At 40.6% G+C, this 23,374-nt stretch overlaps 1 protein-coding gene across 1 annotated transcript in view; it reads right to left on the bottom strand.

Moving 5' to 3' along the window:
* Window positions 1-2,753: 2,753 nt before the first annotated feature.
* Window positions 2,754-23,374, bottom strand: part of LMNB1 (lamin B1) — a 55,832-nt gene continuing 35,211 nt past the window's right edge. Inside the window, exons 6-11 of the mRNA XM_047868830.1 lie at window positions 18,665-18,885; window positions 17,118-17,343; window positions 15,342-15,446; window positions 11,495-11,614; window positions 6,246-6,353; window positions 2,754-3,428 (exon numbers count right to left, since the gene is read on the bottom strand). Coding sequence (XP_047724786.1) covers window positions 3,387-3,428; window positions 6,246-6,353; window positions 11,495-11,614; window positions 15,342-15,446; window positions 17,118-17,343; window positions 18,665-18,885 — 822 coding nt within the window. The 3' untranslated portion in view covers window positions 2,754-3,386. The remainder of the gene's footprint in view (window positions 3,429-6,245; window positions 6,354-11,494; window positions 11,615-15,341; window positions 15,447-17,117; window positions 17,344-18,664; window positions 18,886-23,374) is intronic.

The raw sequence follows: 23,374 nt of genomic DNA, 5'->3' as shown, positions 1-23,374 counted from the left end.
GAGTCGCACACTCAACTGACTGAGCCACCCAGGCACCCCAATGGCAAACTTCTGATGCAGACCGAGGGGGAGCATGTGGAAGTTACCTGTGCGAAATAAAGAATACCCATGCACCAGCATCCAAGTGGATTTTTTTCACTACCACCAGATGAGAAAACAGCAACAAAGGTCCAATCCACTATCATCATTGGGGAGCTGGAACAGAAAAGCACCAAACTACCCTGTATGTTAGGCACACAAACCACTCACAGAATAAACACCTGTTGAAGGGAAGTTCACAATCTAAAAACCCCATGAGGAAGCAAACCATTTTTGGCTCTCAAACCATTTTGGCAAACCAAATTAGGCTCTCCATAAGAACTCAGGAAAATATGTTAGAAACCATACAAGTGTGCCTAAAATGACCCTTTAAAAGAAGAAAAGAACTATAGGAAGAGCTGAATTTGAAAAAAAAAATCAAATTCCAGAAATGAAAAGTATAGAAATTACAAACTCAATGAGCAGGATAAAAAATACAGAGATAAATAGAAAGAAATTACTGAGAATACAACAACACAGAGAAATCTACAAGATATGAAAGAGAATGGGTTCTATAAAAAATCTAAAAGAAACCCCAGAAGGGAAGAACAGCAAACAGGAAAGAGATCATATTCAACAAAATAGGAGCATCCAGAATTTTCTTAGTGAAGAACAGAGAGGAGACCTACCCACAAGAGAAATTTAAAAAAAAAAAAAGAAAGAATAAAGAAAAAAAAAATCCCTATCCAAACACAGGGGTGAGACCAGAAAACCAAAGAAAGCAGAAGGGAAACCTCATGCCGGGTGTAAAACAGGTCAGTAATCCAGAAATGTATCCCAAAGCTCCGTGGATGTGGAGACACAGAGCATACACAGGAGGCAGGTGCTCGGGCCCTCTGCCTCTCCTGCTCCATGGGAACAGATACACGTGCAGCTCGTTTTCAGAGAACCTGTAGTTTCACCTTTGTCAGACTAAGTGAACGCCACCAGCTTCTGCTTGCAACACACCCAGGGCACCAAACCGCGTGGGTACAGGGTCCCAGATTTTCCCCCTATCACCAGACGTGCGTCTACATCGCCGGAGTACCTACTACTCTTCCGTGTCACGGCCGTCGATTCTTAGTGCCCACCTACTAAAAAGGGTTGATTTCTAGAACCTGACTTACCCAGCAGGAAAGTACCCTGAGTGCATTTTGATGACAAGAACCCCATCTTGTGGCAAAATCTGTCAAAGCCGAGTCTGACTGCACACTGCAGTGCCACGCTCATTGTGAAGACAAATCTGTGCTGAGAAGTTATCATTTTATCTGCTTCACCTGACACCGTATCTTGCCCGGCATTTATCTTGTGTCTGTGATGGCACCAGCGTATGCAGTAAATCTGCAGAGCACAGTAATTCTGAGACTTTGTGAGTTATTTTCCAGTGAAAGCCGGGAGTCTTTGCGCAGCTTACTGCAGGAATATTTTAAGGGAAAACCAAACACTGACTCCGGGCTGGCTTCCGAAATTTATCATCTGTTCGTTCGACGGATGGTGCAGGCATTCCACTTCCCACAAGATGAACACACTTGGAGAAAGCAATCGCAAGACAAAACTGGCCCAAACCCCTAACGATCGACACCCTAGATTACCACTATACATGACAAAGCCACCCCATAAGCACATGGCCTCCCTGTCACATCGCTCATACCTTAATCCTCTAACAGGTACGGTTACGGATATCTTTTCTCTATTTTATAAGTCGGTAAAACTAGATTCTAGAAGAGTATTCTCTCCCTCTTCTCCCTTTAAAAGGAGTATCTTCCTCAGTGTCTTCTGCCACTGTCCCTGTTCCCATTTGACTTTCCTATTAAAGGAGATTTTGAAAGGTCTAATTGTTAATAAGATAAAAAATATAAAGCACTTAGCACGGTATCTAAACACCCCAAAACATAAGCTACTATTATTTTTTTAAATGTTTATTCATTTCTGAGAGAGAGAGAGAGAGAGAGAGAGAGAGAGAGAGAGAGAGAGAGAGAGTGCGAGAGAGCAGGAGCGCACAGTGGGGAGGGGCAGAGACAGAGAGGGAGACACAATCCCAAGCAGGCTCTGAGCGGTCAGCATAGAGCCCGACACGGGGCTCAAACTCAAGAACCATGAGGTCACGACCTGAGTTGAAGTCAGAAGTTTAACCAACTGAGCCACCCAGGTGCCCCTATTATTACTTTTATTATTGTTATTACTGCTATTGATGAAGACAGAGTACTGAAAGGGGGAGGAGGGGTAAAGACCTCAGAGTGGTTTGTGGTTTCCTCATTATCAAAGCTTAAAGAAACACCTAGTTTATTTTTTATTTTAATTTTTTTTTTGAGAGCGAGCAAGTGCGAGTGGAGGAGAGGCAGAGAGAGAGAGAGAAAGAGAGAGAACGCTCAGGATGGAGCCCAATTCGAGACTCAGTCCCACGACCCTGGGATCATGACCTGAGCCGATATCAAGAGTCGGATGCTCAACCGACTGAGCCATCCAGGCACCTCAAGAAACATCTACGTTAAACAAGAAGCCAAATTATTTTTATGAAAAGCACAGGTAAAACAATACTCTTCTTCCCCCCCAAATCAGGTTTTTAAAGTGAAAAGAGACCAATTAATATTAAAACAGCTTTTATTTGTTAATGTATCATAGGAAATTAAAGCAAGTTACACTATCTTTAAAAACACAGCTAATGCATTTTAAGAGAAACCCGTCCCTCCCACCCGCTATCCCCACATGAATTAAGAATCTAAGAGAAGTAACCATAAAACAAAGTTTTGTGGAATCCTTCATCCAAGAGTGCTTACATGATGATTAGGTTAATATTGCCTTCTTACAAAATTTCTCTTTTCTATTAAAAAAAATTTTTTGTAGCCTTGATTGTTTATTACAAAAAAATTCAGTACAAAAGTTTGATATATTGAAAAATGCCCCCCCCTCACAGCACCGTTATATATAGCAGAGAGTAATCAAGAGCAGATTGCTAATCTAGATGGAGCAATCTTCAAATTATACCCAGACACACAGTGGTTTATTTACCCTCCCGTCCCCTTCTTGTAAGAACTTAAAAAAACACACATACAAAAAAATGTCAAAAAATTTGAGGAACCCTTTCCAAACAGTACACAGTTAGTTCAGTGTCAATAATTCACATCTTGCAACAAAGTGTATGGATATGGTTTCTTTTACAAAACTTTTTCAGTGTCAAAAAAGGAAATTAAGGCCATCAGATTCGCAGCTTAAAAATTCACATAAAGGAAATATAAAAATATTCTGTGCTTCTGAGAAGGCTCTGCACTGCATGTTGGTAAGGATTACCGTATTTCTTTGTGTTGAGGAAGACCGTTGACTTGAGAAGTTTACATAATTGCACAGCTTCTATTGGATGCTCTTGGGGTTCCCTGACGAGGAAAAGCAGAAAGAAAAATCAGTGCTAAGAAAATGGAGGACAGCACTTTAAAATAAGGCAGAGATGGGACAAAACCGTATTACCTAACTTCAAATGAAACTTTATCATTTTCTCATTTTTAACCTCCTCTTATAAACTTCTTCCAACAAATTCCACAACAGTGACACTAAACTCCAGCTGCACATTCAGATCCTGAAGAGCTTCAAAAAAAAAAAAAATTCTGATCTGGGTCTCTAGATAAGAATTTCTCATTTAAGTGGGGAAGTATATCTATTTATATATAATTTTAAAACTCCCTAAGTAATTAATGATATGCAGCTAAGGCTGAAAGTCACTATTCAATAAAGAACCTTCTTTTCTAACCGGAAACAGGAGGTCAGCAGGCTCCATTGTGAACAACCACATCAGGAAGCCCAGCCGGCTGGGTCCTCTGCTTGCACATCCCAAAGCACAGGCTCCGGCATCGTCCTCAGACATGAAGTCAACATGGCTCTCTCTGTTCTTGTCTTTCACCACGCACTAATTCCTTAAAACCACACAGTCGGACCTGTCACTCACCACCAGACTTGGCTGAAATTGGTTTCTTGAAGGCCACCAAAAAAACCTTATCAATTCGAAAGGCCACTGGACCCATTCTCTAATGAGAATTCAAAATATCTACCCTTCCATCTTCCCTCTTTTAAAACTTGACATCATTATCTACTCTGATCACCAAAGCTAAACGCCTCACACATCTGCCTTCTTCTCCTTCTCTCCCCTCTCAAGTTCAGTCACTAGGTCTTAATGAACCTCCATTCACAGTCCCTCAGTGTCTCTCTAATCTCCCTTCTGGAGTCAACTGCAGATTAGTATTAGCATCTCCTTGGCTCCAACGTGTGCAGAAGCTCTCTGCCCAGGCAGCCCAGACTGCACACTTACCACCAAAGCTTCCCATTTCATCTACGTATGATGTGTATCCTACGATACAACTGGACAGATACACCTAACACTGACATCCTGACACGTCCTTTGTGGTGAACAGAAGATCACCGCAGGTTCTCTGCCTCACTCCTCCCCATCAGAGCTGAGGACTATTTGCCCTTGCCTACGGCTGAAGATGGCCTACAGACTCACTTTGTCTAAGAGAATATGGGCCTAGCCTTTAAGAGATCTGGTGCTCTCTTTCTCCCCCTTATGGAAGCCAGCTGCCATGTTATAAACAAGATTTCAGCTAAACTACCAAAAGATAAAACAACGTGGGGGCGCCTGGGTGGCTCAGTTTGTTAAGTGTCCGACTCTTGGTTTCAGCTCAGGTCATGCATGATCTCACGGTTTCGTGGGTTTAAGCCCAGCATCAGGCTCTGTGCTGACAATGTGGAGTCTGCTTGGGATTCTGTCTCCCGCTCTCTCTGCCCCTCCCCAACTCACATTATCTCAGTCTCTCCCAAAATAAATAAATAAACTTAAAAAAAAAAAAGATAAAGCAACATGGAGAGAAACAAGGAGAACATTCCAGCCCCAGCCAAGATCCCAGCTGAATACAACTGTGTCATTAACTTTCTCTCCATCACATGGAGCAAAACACTTGCCCAGCTGAGCCCAGTCAAACCACAGAATCAAGGCAAGTAAGAAACACTTGTCCTAAGTCACTTATGTTTTGGGGTGTATGTTAATGCAGCCAACAGGTAATGCAAACACCACTGTGGGTCTTCTGATACCCAAATAACTGCCCAACTTTCAAATTACTGGACAAGCATACTTCCCAGGGATCTTCTCAACAATTCTGGTGGCCTAGACAGTCTTCTCCAGCATCCGACCTGCTACAAATCATACTCTGAGCCACTTCTCTGCCACCTTGAGAGATCTCTTACATTGTTATTTTACTTCCACTCATTATAATGCTTCCCACTGGGGGCAGGAAATGGATCTTGTCCTGGTTTCTTGTGAAAGTTAAGGCTAAAGTAGCTGTTCTTGAACAGTCCTCCAAAATGTATTAGGAAGTATCCCAAAGTTCGTTCTACCTCATACAACCCCCATCAAGTGGTTCTCAACCCTGGAGGTTAACCACCTAAGAGAATGTTTATTCGGAGTAGGACTGGGGCCAATGAAGCAAAATGAACCGACTTATAAAGCTGGAAACATAGAAACAAAGTCTTATAAGGATAAGGGTAGGAATTTTGATTAATCACCTGACTCAAACAGCTTGAGACTATAAACTGAAGGCTTATTACTTATTAATAATTCCAATTTAATTAATTAAAATCAAATTTGGAGTTTATTTCAAGGACTCTCAAAAGCCCAAGCATCAGCTAAAATCTATCTTATAATTAGATGATTTGGAATTTAATATAGTTTAACCGACTGAGCCATCCAGGCGCCCCTTGGAATTTAATATAGCAAGAATTTTTGTTTCCCACTGCAGAATATTACTCTGGCTTTTTTAAGTTTATATGCAGATACTCTAATTAGTGATCTAAAATAAACCTCTATCACAGAACTCTCCAGTAAATAATTTTGAGCATGCATTCCAACCCATATATACTTATTTATAAGTGATACACAACATGTCCTGCATATTATGTACATTATGAAACATGATAAAAACTGAAATTGGATATAAGGAGAAAAAAATTGTTTTAAAGAAGTGCTATCATTTTCTTCTAACACTCTCTAATGTACTATCTTGAATGTCCCCTCGGGAAAAACAAACCCCAGGTGGCAAATCACTCATCTGGTTCAAGTAATAGGGAAAAAGACCAAATCCACTGCTGATTTTGGTTTCTGTGTAATTCTTTCAATAAAATTTTAAATAAATACATTAAAGTGATACCTGCTGGTGGAAAATCTCTTCCTCAACAACCACTTCAGGTGCCGCTTCCTCCTCCTCCTCTTCTTCAGGTATGGTTGTTTTAAAGACTGTACTTCTTTGAGCAACCTCCTGAAAACAAGAGTAACTTTTAAGTCAACGTCATAACTATCGCAAAGGCAGTTGGGGAGAGGGAACTTATCTTTGCTTAACTTTTAGAAACAGCACCTTTCCTGCATCAGGGATTATTTTCTAAAAAAGAAGAAAGTGCTTCATCAATAGCTTTAGCTAGTGAACAGGATATTTTACACGACTAGTAGCAGTTGTTAGATTTTCAATATTCCCCACAGAGGAGCTACCGGTATCCAATTTCAAATACCGGCTGCAAAGATTCCAATGCTTCTGATCCCATTCGCTTACTAAGAACTCTGTGAACAATCTGGCACACGAGACTCTTTGTAACACTCAACATGAATGCAGCTTCAAGGTCCTGGCTCCTCGCAAAAAGAAGGCACTGAAGAAACTCTGAATTAAATGAAGCTGAAGGCCAAATGCTGTGATCGCAGGCAACATGGTGGCAACAGTCCACCTTCAACAACTTTCCTCTCAGGAAACGGAACCAAGACAGATGAGCACCATTTACTAATAACACACCAGTGAAGCTCCAATGTATTCTGCACAGAAAATAGTTTCATCATTCACCGTTTCCATTTTCTCCTGAAAGGCACAAGTACAGATGCCTCTCCTGTGGAGAACGCTGACTTGCACAGCACAGCAGTATTTGTGTGTAAGCAAGAGGCTGACCTGACGATCTGGCAGCAAGTAAATGAGTGTCCTACAGCCTGCTGCAGAGCATCTCATTTTATTCTGTACCAAGTCCTAAGGTCACTCAAGAAGGATAACTCCACAGACAAAGATGCTAAAATTCCGTCAGTAAAAGCTTATCTGGAATTGAACACACAACCAGCTCGTTTAAAATAGCAGAGAAAGAAAACCAAAGAAGGTTGTCTTACAAATCAGAGTTCAACTTTAAATTTATGTCCAGGGATATATCTCATAAATGAAGCAAGGTAGTACACTAGTGTTTTGTGGGGAATTTTGATTACGTTACATGGCCAAGGAAGACGGAGAGTGAGAGTCTCAGCTGGAAACTTCAACTCTGTGAGGTCAGTCAGTGCTCAGGTACACGAACAGCCACTTCACAAACATCAGCGTGCTCTGACCAAACCAGCACTAACAAAAAAGCATGTGAGCCTTACATCAATTATAATTCTTTGAAGTCAGATATCAATTGGGGGATGGCGGCATACAAAATAGAAGAATTCTCAAAAAGTGCTCAGAGTACCCAGCCTTCCACAATTCATCCTAAAACGAGGCAAGAAAAGTCAAAGAAACCCTGCTACAGAATTCTCACATTCCAGCTCAGGCAGCACGTGACAAACACATACACCTCATCTTGCAAACATTCTTAAAGCATGTGACGTTATTTTCCTCAAATGTGAAACTCCTTAAGCAGGAACTTGCCCAACTAAGTTAATTATAAGTTAATTCACCTGAACTACTTTTTATTTTTATTTTATTTAAAAAAAATTTTTTTTAACATTTACTGATTTTTGAGACAGAGAGAGACAGAGCATGAACAGGGGTGGGTCAGAGAGAGAGTGGGAGACACAAAATATGAAACAGGCTCCAGGCTCTGAGCTGTCAGCACAGAGCCTGATGCAGGGCTCAAACCCACGAACTGTGAGATCATGACATGAGCCGAAGTTGGACGCTTAACCGACTAGCCACCCAGGCGCCCCTGAACTACTTTTTAAAAATGTTTATTTTTAGGGAGAGAATGAGAGAGGATGGGCATGAGCACATGTGGGAGAGGGGCCGAGAGAGAGGGAGAGACAGAATCCTAACCAGGCTCTGCACTCTCGGCACAGAGCTCGATGCGGGGCTCAATCTCACGAACCCATGAGATCATGACCTGAGCGGAAATCAAGAGCTGGACACTTAACTAACTGAGCCACCCAGGTGCCCCTCACATTAACTACTTTTTTTTTTTTTAATGTTTTATTATTTATTTTTGAGACAGAGACAGAGCATGAGCAGGGGAGGGACAGAGAGAGGGAGACACAGAATCCAAAGCAGGCTCCAAGGCTCTGAGCTGTCACTGACACAGGGCTCGACCCCACGAATTGTGAGATCATGACCTGAGTTGAAGTTGGACGCTTAACCAACTGAGACACCCAGGTGCCCCTTTAGTTATTTTTAATATAAGCCTGCTGTTAAGCACCTTTCATGTGATGACATTTAAAAACCAAATAATCCAATGCAGAAGGCCTGTATAGAAAATAAGTGTACTAAATAATGTCTAAAAATTGATAGAAAAATCATAAAACACATTTAGAACCAAAAATCGTTGGAAGGTTTGGGCCCAGGAAATTATTAGTCAAGGCGCTAATAAGTGTCTTTATCCAAAAAGTTCCTCTCATCCAACCCTATCAAGTGCCCTGAAAGACACATATAAATGGCCTCTCTGTAAAATGTATTAGGAGTCTGTCCCTGTTAAGCCTTGCACACACAAAGGTACACTATTCAGGCATGCACTGAAGCCAGCCAGTACCAGCTGATCCGCTCACCTCTGCCAACTGTGCTCAGTCATGACATGCGGATATCCTGGAAACACCACAGTGACAGTATGGGATATCCACAGCACAGAAATCAGCAAATGTTACAGGGCTGTTTTTCGATGGAGGAGCTATTAAACTATGGTATCTCTGTACAGACAAGCAATCATTCACATATAGAAAAGCTTCAGTTATGACTATATTTCAGAAGGTAGAGACTTTTTTATTTCTTATTTCCCTCACAGAAGAACATTTTAGCATGTCAACACTTGGTGTTTTTAATCATCTAGCACCTCCTCCCTCATTTCTCAGTGGCAGTCCCCAATTTCACCTGGGTACCCATCTCTCCCGTGGAGATGGGACAAATGAGTCACAAGGAGCAGAGGGGATCAAGCTGCTAGAGAGAGAATACTCAAGCTCTGTCCTCCTGACTCCAGGAACCGGGTTAGAAGGGAGCCTGTGAGCCATGCTGATACGAGGAGAGTAAAGCCCAGGATGGGAATGTCACAGGGAAAGAGGCTCCTTCCCACAGAAAGCCAACCTGGAATGATGCACTTCCAGGAACTCCAGCACCCATCCCACATCAACCACAGAGACGCTCAGCAAACAGACAAAGAAGATCCTTGGTGACAGTGAGTGAACTCCTGGATCAAGTCCACTACTGCTGGATTTCTGGGTGTGTGAGCCCAGATATTCCCAGGAGGGTTGGTTTAAGTGGGTTTTCTGACATTTCCAATGCCTCAGGCAAGAAGAAAATATATGTAAAAAAATAAACTGACTTATGCCAATTACCTACAAACTTACGGAAAAATGGTCTTTATGGTAGTGATTATGGATTGTTGCAAATATGGTCTGGAATTTACTAATAAACACGGTTTCAGAATCAACGAATAAATACCAAATTTACTTGGCTGGCAACCGCAAAAATAGAAACCGTATTCATCCTATTTTCCTCATTTGACAAAAGTCACTTTAAATAGAGCCTAGCAAGCAGAAGACAGAAGTTTGCTAAAAGAACAAAACCAACCAAGCAAATAATCTAATATTCAATGGTTTAAGTTCTGCAGAGAAACCAAAGCTTCAGTCAGCTTTATCGAAACGTCACTGTAATACCACCTTCAAGCCCGACCCCCAGTCACGGGATCTGCTTTGTTCACATGTCACTCTATCTTGTGGGCTTTAAACTGCTACATTCCAAATACCTTCCCATAAGACCACCTCTAACTAGATAGGCTTTCACAGAGAAAAGAATGGTACACAGGTGATGACTGGATTTCCATGATTCACAAAAGCCCATCTCATCTGCCAGGGCCCCTTCTAACGGTGCTTTTCAACCTGAGCAAATCGCCACTTTCGGCAACACTGTGAGAGTGTCACGTGTGCTGCCCACGTCAGGTGTCGGGGGAATGCAGCACTTGGGTGGCGGCCCCAGCGACCCTGGGAAAGTTTCCACAGTGCTGACGGCAAGAAGCCTCTTCTTTCTCCCGTGGAGAAGATCCAACACCTTGAAGACGGAGTGAGCAACAGCAAGTGTCAACTACGCCCCCACCAGAGAGGCTAGCCAAGGACCTGGAGAGGAATTCTTCACGCGTGCCCTGAAATCTCACATGACCGTACTTAGGTCTACGGTGAATCAGAACCACTCTCAGTCTGAGATCAAGGGCACTCTTCATCCAGCAGACCGTGAATTCATGTGAAGAGCGGTCCCAACACCAGCACATGTGTGCAGTGAGAGACAGACAGGAAGGTGGCACGGCACGGGGCTCCTGATGCAAACACCCCACACCCGCATCGCAAACGTGTTACTTTATTTCTCTGAACTCAAGGAAGGCCCACGTTTAATTAAAATTTTTTTATCCAGTAAATTCTTACTGAAATATGTGCCAAGAAAATTCACCGTAGGTCCTCACCCTCAATGTGCTGTGCTGATTACTGTAATGAGACAGGCCAACCGGACAAGTCCCGTACAGGTGAGAGGTCTGCACTCGGCATTACAGCGGCGGAGAAGGAAGCCCTAAGGGGCTGCTGCGAGTTGGCCTGCAACCGCTCCTTCCTCCGCAGACTCCCACTTCTTGGGTGGGCGTGCACGTGCACATATGGTAGGGGTGTCTTTACCTGACAGCACGGGTAGGTAAGGTTCTTTGATAAGAATCTAGGACAGACATGTTAAAAATAGAAATATCAAGCAGATGTACACTCCACAGTCTTCAAACTCACAGTTTCACAAACACTCTGAGCGAACAACAAGGTGAAAACATAAGCAGTCACCAGAGGCCAGATGCTGTTGCAAGCATTTCCCAACGATTATCTCATTTATATTGTATTCCTCCCATTAATACCATCACAATTATATTACTTGTCTTTATCATCTCCACTGTAAAATGAGAAGACTAAAGTAAAGGAACTTGCCGAAAGTCACAAAGCCAGTGGCAGTGGAGACAGAACTACTGTCCTGTATGTTCAGTGTCCACAATACATTCCTACTTCACTCCTAAAATCTGAAGTCAGCTTCACTTGGATTTACTGAGCGGCCTTGGTCTGGTGTAAGCAATCAACTACTTCCCATTTCAATGTGATTTCTGAAGAGAAATCGTCTTGCACAATGAACTTTCAAGGGGAACATACACTGTGGTAGTGCTGACAAAATGGCCTTACCTCTCCCTGAGAATTTTTCAATATCACCTTCACATCTTCACCAGTGCCCCAAGAGTTCTGGTTCTTCCAGATGAGGTCAGTGGGAGGACTGGCTGTGACACCAGCATTTGCAGCCCAAATCTAGAAAAGAGAAAGGACATCAGTCAATCCAGATCCCAGCTCTCCCACATCCCAACGACAGCAAAGTAACCAAGAGACTTGGATACTTTATAAAAGAACAGATTCTAACTCTCAGAACTGAGTCCCAGGTTCAGAGACCTGCTGTATGACTAGCTGTGCATCCAGGAGAACCTTTCTAGGCCTCGGCTTCCCCAACCGATAAATGTGAATGGTGATGCACAGGGATCTGAGGGGACGTTGTCCATATTCACCTCCTACCCCTCAACATGTCAGCTGAATGTGTGCAAGTCACCTTACTCTCATTAGGCATGAAATGACAGAAGTGAAACCTGGAACGCATGAGATTACTCTACCCGCACAGAGGGGCTGGCTCACTCGGCAAGGCTCAGCTCTCACTGTCGCTACTGTTACTCTATGGGTTTTATGGGCCATTCTTCCAGGGTGGAGCCCTCTGACCAGCTCCAATAGTAGCCTCCAGCTGCCTAGAGCAGGAAGTGAAGAGATACCGCTAACTTCTCTCAAAACTTCTGCAGCAGACAGCCCACCTAGAATATTCTAATATAAACTAGTAGGTCTCCAACTAGGGGCTCTGTCACAGTACGTCAGGAGTGTCTGATACTCAACTCCGAAAAGAAAACAGGAAACGAACAAATCACCCATTACTCACTGATAAACAGGAATGCTACTGAAATAGGCAAAACCAAAAAAATTACATTTCCCTCCTAATAAGCATGGAAATTCTGCCATATTTTTAATGTATTTTATAGCAAAAGAGTATTGGTAGAGTGGAGAAAATGTGAGTCAGAAACTCTGGCTCTGAGCCAGGGACAAATCACTCCAGCTCCACAACATCCATCTGTAGGGACACCACCACCAATCTTGATGCTTCTGAAAGAGTGTATGAAAATAGAAAGGAAAGTCTTACACCCCATAAATTATTTTACAATATAAATGGCTACATGATGGCAAAATGAAGACTGGAGATCATACAGGCAGACATCTTTTCAAATGGGGAGGAAAATCTATGAATTACTAACTAGGAGGGAGCCCATCCTCTGTAGATGCTCACCTGAAGCTTCAAGATCTTTCGTCAGCATTATAGCTGGAAACGGACAAGGAGCATTTACTGGGGTAAAACAAAAAATGAACTGGAACTGGGCTGTCAAGTTTGTGGAATGTTAATGTTTTCCTCGTTTCAAGCAAGACATTTTTACTAGTCCATATGGAATCATATAGTTGGTTTAGTGTTGTTAATAATCACAAAATGTCAGTAACCTTACTGGGTAATTTAATCTAAATCTAAAATGTCCCAGAGTCTGGGGTGCCTGGGTGGCTCAGTCAGTCAGGTGTCCAACTTCAGCTCAGGTCATGATCTCAAGGCTTGTGAGTTCGAGCCCCGTGTCGGGCTCTGTGCTGACAGCTCAGAACCTGGATCCTGCTTCAGATTCTGTGTCTCTCCCGTTCTCTGTCCCCCCCATGCTTATGTTCTGTCTCTGTCTCTCAATAATAAATAAAAGTTAAAAAAAAAAAAATTAAACATCCCAGAGTCGTCCTGTTCCATGTGCTAGCCATATGTGGTTTGTGAGCATTTGAATGTGGCTGGTCAAAATGGAGATGTACTGTGAGGACAGCTGTAAGTTTGAACACATAGTTTAAAAAAAAAAAAAAGGTAGGGGCGCCTGGGTGGCTCAGTCGGTTGAGCGTCCGACTTCAGCTCAGGTCATGATCTCGCGGTCCGTGAGTTCGAGCCCTGCGTTGGACCTCTGTGCTGACAGCTCAGAGCCTGGAGCCTATTTCAGATTCTGTGTCTCCCTCTCTCTCTGCCCCTCCCCAGTTCATGCTCTGTCTCTCTCTGTCTCAAAAATAAGTAAACATTAAAAAACAATAAAAAATAAAAAAATAAATTCTAAAAAAAAAAGGTAAAATATCTGACTTAATAATTTTTTATTATTGATCACATGTTGAAAGAATAGTATTCTGGATATAGTGGATTAAATAAAATATAACAGTGAAGTTAATTTCACATCTTTTTTACTTTAATGTGGCTACAAGAAAATTTTAAATTAAGTACTTCTTTTTTTGTGTTCTAGAGCTTTAAATTAATCTTTGCTATTGTCTAGTACAATTTTACAGGAAGATTACTTATCACTACCATGTTCCAAAGAGCTTCTTATCATATTTAAGGCTAGCTACTTAAAAAAAAAAAAAAAAAATCACATTATTTTATATGATAATTGAGCTCCACTAGACCTATAGTATATTTATCTATTTGGTCCCTGAGGAACTATATCTAATGGAAAAAGCCTATGATTGGCATAATGGTTTCACATTACAGAGACAGAGAGCACACTCAATCCTGAAATCTTCTGAATTAAAATGTCAGATTCTCTCTACCACATTATGCAACCTCCAAAAGACATGTAAGAGGACTGAACAATTTTCTCTCACTATAGTAATGACTAATGAGAAGAAAAGATAGTGTGGTTAGAATATTTGTTTCCATTTTTTACCCATTATTACAAAATTAGCATCTCATATTTTCCCAATGTGGTATCAAGCTCTAGGACACTTTTTAAAAGAAAAGTCCTAACTAGTTTGAGCCTCTGATCTTAAACACTAAATGTGTATCAATCATAAATTTAAAAATATGTGTTTAGTATTTTTAAAAGAAATTGATAAAAGTTACTTCTATATCCTTCAAGAACGAAAATATGAACCATTTTCACATCTTTATCAAAGCTAACAATTTACAAAATCTACTAAGAAAAATAAAGAAATTTTGTGTTTGCTCAGTGATGCTACTTCTATAGAAAGTATGCTAATGACATTTAGTAACTATTAAAGATGTGATGTTTCAGAGCACAGCCAACGGTCAGTGAACCACTTAGAACTCAAAATACAGAGTGACACAAAAAGCCCATCTGCAAATCTAGAAATGTAAACACTATGTATGTAAAAATCACGTTACCCTCGCTAAATTATGTTTAAAAAAGTGATTCTGGGGGCACCTAGGTGGCTCAGTCAGTTAAGCGTCTGACTCTTGGTTTCAGCTCAGGTCACGACCTCATAGTTTGCAAGCTCGAGCCCATGTCGGGCTCCGTGCTGACAGCGCAGAGCCTGTTTGGGATTCTCTGTCTCCCTCCGTCTGCCACTCACATGCGTACACGCTCTTTTTCTCTCCCTCTCTCTAAGTAAATAAACTTCAAAAAAAAAGTGATTCTTTCTAGGATCTATCACTTAATGACTATTGTTCAAACCACAGGTCCCTAATCCAACACCAGAGATGGTGACTAAGGGTGAGGTGGGTCCTGGACACCAAAGCACTACCCAAATGATGCTGAAGGTCAGTCACCCAAGGCAGACAACTGTCATTTTAAGGCATACCTTAGCATTAAAAGATTATCCTAATAGTTCTTTATGCTAAACAGTATCTCCTGAATCAGACTGGCTACAATAATGTCAAGAGACAGCTGTTTTATATCTACTGGAGTAGACAAAATAAAGATTATTCACAGGTCAATACTTTCACTTTTAATAGTCAATTACCACTCTCAATAAAATAGGATTTTAAAAATCTTTAATAGTACTTGTAATTCCCTAATAATGTCAAAGATGTTTTAATGCCCACTTCTAAAATGCTTCCCTTGAAGCCAAAAATTTTCTTGAATTACTTTAACTGTTAGTTAAGACACTGAAGTTAAATTAAATGATGATTAAATTCACTTACTGTAACAGTCTGGCCTGCCTTCAGCACATATCTTGAGGTATATTTATAACTGACTGATGTGTCTCCAATTTTTCTGATCATTTCCCAGCCTCCCATTGGCTGATCCTATTCACAAAAAGAGTAAAACAAGGTCACATGAAATATACAGAAAGCGATAGATAACCATATAAATGAACTTACACAGGCAGTTAAACTAAGAAGGCTCTATGGGAGTCTTCCTAGGAATCTATTTTCCTACTACAAAAAGAAAACATGGTTTTGTCATTTAGCAGAGCAGTAACTTCAATAGTGCTACAGTTTTAATATTAAGGTACTTTATTTTAAAGAAGACAAAACTGGAATAAAAGGAATGTGAACCAAACTAAATGGTTCATAGTCACTGCTAGATCAGGTGGGTCTTTGAAATTTACAACACAATCTAGCGGTCATAATCACGATTATAAACATCTAACATTTGATTAATTTAAGCTTTAAAAAAATACAGACACATAAACTTAAAAACAGATGGAAGAAAATGTATCCTTTATCTTTTGCACCTATACCACTTCTGCCCACATGTAACTCCCTTACCTCAAAGCATGAGGGGCTGAAAAAGGGTCAGTGATGCAATGAGCCAGTCCCAAGTGAGGTCTATCACCGCGGGCCCCCAAGCTACCCAGGGCTGCCTGACACCCGAGAAAAGGTGCAGGGTATTTAAAGCAATTAGCTGGACTGATCTATATCCATCTCTAACTCAAAGCCAGGAATAAACCAGGCTGAAAGCCAGCTGTAGAATAACTCAACACAGGGCTATTAGGCCTTTTGAAAAACAGCCAAACTACAATAATGGAACAGCAGAGGCTACTCTTTTTCTTCAGGTTTTGAAGTCGTGACTAAGAGGGCATAGAGCCTGTTCTCTTTTAGTATGTGAACTACTAGCTTTCCTTTGCCCATCCAAATTATGTATTCATACACACACACACACACACACACACACACACACACACACGGCAGCTTCAATAGCTCTGGTGAGAAAAGGAGTGGTTTTCACAAACAACATTTGACAAATCCTGAACAATGCTTCAGGCAGTGACATTCATCCCAATGCACCCCCCATGGAACCCCCAGGCCTGCCATCCAGCATCATCGCACACACCCCTTCATGGCTTCCAGCTCCATGATGCCTAGCCAGGAAGGAACCTCACTTCTGAGCTCTCAAAAACCCCAGCTCAAAACCTCACAATTCCCTGCTATGAATATTTTGTTTAACTTTTAAACAAATAATTTCAAGATAGGGCTCCATACAATTCTTCATATAAATTAAATCATGAGTTTTTATTCATTTATTCATTTAAAGAGCAAAATACTCCCTGCATATATGTGACTCTAGCCTCACATTTCCTTCCTTTTCTGATGTTAACGGCTGTGAAAAAATATCTCCCATTTTCACACTCCCACTCCAACTTTTCAACCAATCTGGCCAGGGAAGGGTGTAACAACAACTCATCCTTAGGAAGGCCACTGTGAGAGAATGGCCAAGTGTGAGAAAAAGCTGTGGCTCTGTACAGAAAGGCTAAGGAAGGACATCTTTAAATCACTAAATGTACCCTCTCCTCTTCCTCCTCCTATTTCAATATGTATTTTACTCCGTGAATTTAAGTAAAAAATAGAGGAGGGCAACTCTTATTCTGTGAAGACTACTGAATCCAAATAAAGGCTGAGGAATTATTAGCAATGCAAAATAGTCTACCAATCAGCAAAGCCTTCCTAGAAAAAAAGGGGGAATCTGTTTTTCACCTGTTCAGAAGTGTTCTTCAAGCGGATAAATTTCCCATCAACATCGATCTCTTCAATGCAGACATTGCCAGTGGCCGAGGCGGAATGAGAGATGCTGACGCTACTGCTCGCCTCAGACTCTTCTACGTCGACTCTCTTCCGCTTCCCTCTGGTCGTGCGCACGCTCCTACTTGAGGATGCTCGGGACACTGTCACACGAGAAGAAGGGCTTGGGGAGAGCTTCAATCTACAGAGGAAAAATAATCCATTTATGAGACAATTATGCACTTCCAACTTTAGTAAAAACGGTATTAATATCCTACACATGCATTTCTAAAGCAAAACATCACTGAAGATCTGCTGAACAAGGCTGATATACATCTTAACTAAGACAAAAGTCTTTGTGCTAGAGTGCCCACCATAATGTTCTTTAAAAAATAATATTGGAATGTTTTTCCCTAGGAACAGAATGTAATTGTTATGCAGGAAGTCTGGAAAACATGGGGAGAGGAACCAACCCACCTACTACAATGTATGTAACACTGAAACTAAATGGCTTCTCATTCCAAATTTTTTTTTTTAACATTTATTTATTTTTGAGAGACAAAGCATGAGCAGGAGATGGGCAGAGAAAGATGGACACACAGAATCCAAAGCAGGCTCCAGGCTCTGAGCTGTGAGCGCAAAGCCCGACGCGGGGCCAGAAATCACAATCTGTGAGACCATGACCTGGCCTGAAGTCGGATGTTTAACCGACTGAGCCACCCAGGCGCCCTGGCTTTTCATTCTAAATCAGACACTTATGCTTTGAAACTTTTTTCTAAGAACAGGTATCAAAGGATTTATACACTAACCATATTTGAAAAATAAGCATAAAGGTCTCTTTCAGCAAATGTAGTATTTTACAACATAATATTTAAAATCTCAAGAAAAAGACTCTGCATCTTGACACAGTCCAGCATTTAAAATAATAGTAACAGGGACATCTGGGTGGCTCAGTTGGGTAGCGTATCCAACTCCTGATTTCAGTTCAGGTCATGATCTCACAGTCACGAGATCCAGCCACATGTCAAGCTCCACACTGGGCATGGAGCCTGCTTAAGATTCTCTCTCCCTAACTGACATATTAATTAACTCTGGGGGTGGGAATCTTTTCACAATGTATACATATACCAAATCATCATGTTGTACACTTTCAATATATTGCAATTCTATTTGTCAATTATATCTCAATAAAGCTAAAAAAAATTCCAAAAACAAAAAATCTATCCCCCTTCCTCTGGCCTCTCCCCCACTCGTGCTCGGTTTCTCAAACAATAAAATAAAATAGAATACGATAGAACACAATACAATAAAAAAGACTGCTTGAATATTTTTGTTGTTGAGAGAGATAGATGATCCATTTCTACTTATATCTATACTCCACTGTTAAAATGACAGAGAAAATATTTAAGGTTGCCTTAAATGTTAAAATAAAATTTTTGCAAAAGCTCAATCCTATTTACTACTCTTAAATAAAAAGGGGAAGGACAAAAAGTATGGGGCAGAGTGACACCGAAGTTACTTACCTCTCCTCTTCGCCCTCTAAGAGCTTCCTGTAAGCGCTGATTTCCATGTCCAGGGCTAACTTTACATCAAGAAGTTGCTCATAATCATTGAGCTGTTGCTGCATCTGATCCCTTATTTCCGCCATCTCTCGCTCTTTGTCAGACAGCATGCGTCTAGAGTTGTCTCTTTCTTTAGCGAGCAAGTCCTCCAACTCTTGAATCCTCTCCAAACATGCTCTAGACTTCAGAGTCAAGGGAACACAATTACTTTCTAGGAATGTTTCAACATTAGCACAAAGCACCTATCTTAAACCATTTCCTGGATGGGAAAACAAATAAAGCTAAAAATTTTCAAAAATAAATAAATAAATAAAAGATTCTCTCTATCCCTCTTCCTCTGCCCCTCCCCCACTCAGGCTGGCTCTCTCAACACATAAAATAAGAAGACTGCTTGAATATTTTTGTTAAGATCGATAGATCTATGATCTCCCTCTTTCTCAGTCCCTTCCCACTTACATTCTCTATCTCTCAAAATAAGTAAACTTAAAAAAAAATTAAAAACCAAAATCTCTCAAATACAAAATACAGCCCTTGGGAAGTTTTGACTTGTAAAAGATTTTAAAAAGAGGTAAATTCTTCAAATGAAGTATGTCATAAACGTACATATAATTTTTCTGTATTTGGCCAAATAAAACAAAATTTTAAAAGTTGTGGTTTTAGTAAAAGTCAAGTCTGGCTCCCCTAAAAACCTTTTCACTCAAAAGTATAAATTAACAAAAGTAAAGAATAAAAAAAGATAGGAAACTCAGTGGTAAAGAACAAAAAAGGTAGGAAACTCACTGACAAAAGAAACCTAAGGGTGAAAGTATGCTTTGGAGAACTGCTGGAATTATGCAGAAACCACAGAAAGGGATTCTGGTAACTCCCAGGGACAGTGTCCCTTTAGCACTGCTGCGCTCTCATGATCAGGCAGCATACAAAGACTGTACAATATAGTGTGGTTTGTAAGATACTATTTTAAGCATAAAACTTTGCATTTGGTATTTAAAAAAATGAGAAATCACACAGCCTGAGCCAGAAAGTTCCTCTGAGAACCTTGTGGCTCACTAGGTTATTATTCTTCTGCATTTCTCCAAGACAGAATTCATCTCAGTAACCTCAAAAAATGACAAAGGTGATCAACTCAAAAAGCCTGATAGATAGTTCACACCCTTAGAATCACAAGTAGCTGCATCAGAGCAGAATCCAAAGGGCATGTATCGTGCAAAAATTAAACCTAGAAGGCTAAAAATCAAAAGAGGATCTACACTGTGCAGAAACACTACCCTTTAATCGGTTTATGTGTTTCTCACAGGGGTATGGGTTAAAATTTTTGAAAGTGCTTTACATCTATACTTGGGTTGAACAAATAAGTAAACAGGATGGGAGAAACTAGGTTTTTTACTCTCAAAGAGAAAAGTTATAGACAAGCAAACAAGAAAGCCTAAAATGAACCCTGTGGGATGGGGTTAGTCAGAAACATCTATATTAACTTGGGTTTTGTTTAATATAAATACAAGTGGACAGAAATACATTATAGAAAGTGTGTAAACTCGGCTTAGCATAATACCTATGTCAGCTAGCTCTATCCACAAGAGGGCCTAGAAGCAATGACACCCCCAGACCAGTGAGACACTCAGTGTCCAGATCATCATTTCTATATACTATTCTCTAATAAAAAGAACCAAGGCTCCAAGGAGAAATGTCTGATTCTAGGGCTAGTGCAGGGAAAATACAAAATGAACCTGGAGTATCTTACAGCACTAGAAAGTAAAGAAGTGCTTAAAAAGGGGGGGACATGATAGGCAATCTGACAGAACTCCTAATAGCCAAAGCTGGGACCATCTAAGCCAATAAAGGAATGTAGAATTGGATTAACCCAAAAGATAAAATAAATATCCATGAGTCCATACTAATATAAACAAAACGAATGAATAAAATATAAATAAATTTTAAAAAGAAGAGACACATCTTTACTAGGGAATTCCACTTAATAATAAATGTAGATACCCCTTCAGGATGGAGAGCTTATTTCCCATCCCTTAACCCTCAAGAGTGGGCTGGACTTAGTGGGTTGCTTTCCAAGAACAGAGTATAAAAAGAAAGAAATGGTAATGACAGTGGAGAAACCTGGCAAACACTACCTTAACCAGTGATGAAGGTTAGTATCACCAATGATGTCATGTGACCCCTGACATGATGAGACAAGAAAGGCACTTAAAACCCAGAACCCCAGTCTAATCATGAGAAAAACACCACACAAACCCAGACTGGGAGACAGTATACACGGTAAGTGGCCAGTTCTTCTCAACACTCTCAAGGTCATAAAAAACAAGGAAAGCCTAAGAAACTGTCACAGGCCTGATGAGACTAGGGAGACAGGTGGTACCCTGGAGAAGGAAAACAAGTGCAATAGAAAATGTGATAAAATCCAAATAGTCTGCGGTCTAGTTAGTAGTACTGTACCAACAGCAGTGCTTTCATTTTGACAAATATACCATGATAATATAAGATGCTTACAATGGGGGAAAACTGGTTGAGGGAGACAGGGGAACTGCCTGTACAACCTTTCTAACTTTTCTGTAAATCCAGAATTATGCCAAAATAAGAAGGTAATTTAAAAAATAATTAACTAAAATCCAGAGCAGCATCTGACAGTCCATATCAGAAGCAGGCGTTCATCTTAAGAGTGATACTAAACATAATCCCTACCTCGAAAACTTGCATTTAAACTGCATTTGCAGGGGCGCCTGGGTGGCTCAACTGGTTAAGCATCCAATTCTTTGTTTTGGGTCTGGTCATGATCTCACGGTTTCTGGGTTTGAGCCCCGTGTCAGGCTCTGTACTAACAGTGAGGAGCCTGCTTGGAACTCTCTTTCCCGCCCCTGCCCAAGCTCTCTCTCATTCTCTTGCAAAATAAACAAACATTAAAGGAGTTGATGAAAGGCATGAAGTACCCAAGATTCAGAGGTAACCTCTGAGCCCAGATTTGTAAACCTAAAAATGTCTCTACTTTTCTGCCTCTGATATTACAGAGCTATATAAGTGGGGAAAAAACAAAATCAAGGTATAAAAAAGTTTTAAACTTACTCTGAATCATTTAGAAATAAATTGTATATATATTTTTTTAATTTTAGAGAGAGAGAGCACAAGTGGAGTTGAGGGACAGAGGGAGAGAGACAGATAGAAGTGAGAGAAACAGAGAATCTCAAGGAAGTTCCAAGCTCAGCATGAAACATGATGCAGGGCTCGATCCCCCAATCCCAGGATCATGATGTGAGCCAAAATCAAGAGTTGGATACTCAAGCAAGCCACCCAGGCACCCCTAGAAATAAATGATATTTTAAATAGCTACACAACACCTGTCGTGTAGGCAAACACAAAGAATACAACATGAGAGACAGACGTAGATTCTTCTTGCAAGTCTGCCATTAAGTACCTTCAAAACTCTGGGCAAGCTGTAACTAACCTCACTAAACCAGTATCCACATTTGAAAAATGAAGAAGTCAAACTAGATTATCTACATGTATGATCCTACCCCTCACTCTAAAATACTTTATAGCTGATTTCTGCTGGTCTTTTGTTTGTTTGTTTGTTTTAATAGTATGTAACATAATTGTACTAGTTTATTAGGGTCTAGCTACAATAGAAGCTTCCAGAGTCTGAATGTTAGAAAGAAAAAAAAAAAAACAACTTAGAGGTGCTTTCAAAGTGCTAATGGAGAGTCTTCTGCAAGCCAGACAGACTGTGATCAACCAAGTAATTTGGCCACTAAAAAACTAGACAGAAACAAAAGAAATGCTGTAAGCAATAAACGAAATTCCTAATTTCAAAACAGACTACTACTATCGTATCTATGTTATTTAAAAATATTTTAAGTCAGCATTTTAAAGGCTATGTCAATTTTATTTTTTTAGTATTATTATTTTTTTTATGTTTAAGCAATCTCTACACCCAGCATGGGCTCAAATTTCCAACCCTGAGATCAAGAGTCTCATGCTCTACCGCCTGAGCCAGCCAGGTGCCCCAAGGCTATGTCAATTTTAAATCAAGTTTAAGAAGTACCTCACTAGCATAAGTCAAATAACCAAAAGGAAACTGTATGGCCTAAGAGGCAGCATGAGGAAACAGGTATGGCCCAACAACAAATGCAGTTAAAATACACAATGGGAAATACTGGGAGGGGTGGCTTTTTGCTTCTCTTTCTAAGAGGCTAAAGTTTATGAACTAATGAAGACACTCCTCAAGATATATTACTTACCATAAAATCTGATACCAGTAATGAATAGAGGAAGGACACCCGCCCCCTGCGGCTCCCCAAAGTCAAAGAAATTTAAAACTATTCTGGCTGAAGGAGATGCATCTCTCCTATTTCGTAAGGAGTTAGCTCCTGGAAACCCCCAGGGCCCCACCTAACACTGTTTAAAGACCATTAACCAGAACTTAACAAAAAACTGTCAAGGACAGGAGTATAACTAAGAAGCCAAGAGGGAAACAGCCCTGAGCCTGAGTCAGGAAAGGTGGCTACCAAGTTTCACAACCTATCACTATTTAACAGGCAAGTCTGTGCCTCTGTCTATAAAACATCCATACCTAGCATAACTAAGTGGAATATGCAGCTGCCAAGAAAAAAAAGTGTAGGGGCCATGTGAAATTCAGAGAAAGGGGATGACTAGAGTATGATTTATTAA

This window comes from Prionailurus viverrinus, chromosome A1 (genome assembly GCF_022837055.1).
Source record: "Prionailurus viverrinus isolate Anna chromosome A1, UM_Priviv_1.0, whole genome shotgun sequence".
Lineage (NCBI taxonomy): Eukaryota > Metazoa > Chordata > Mammalia > Carnivora > Felidae > Prionailurus > Prionailurus viverrinus.
This window is presented reverse-complemented; position numbering and strand designations above follow the sequence as displayed.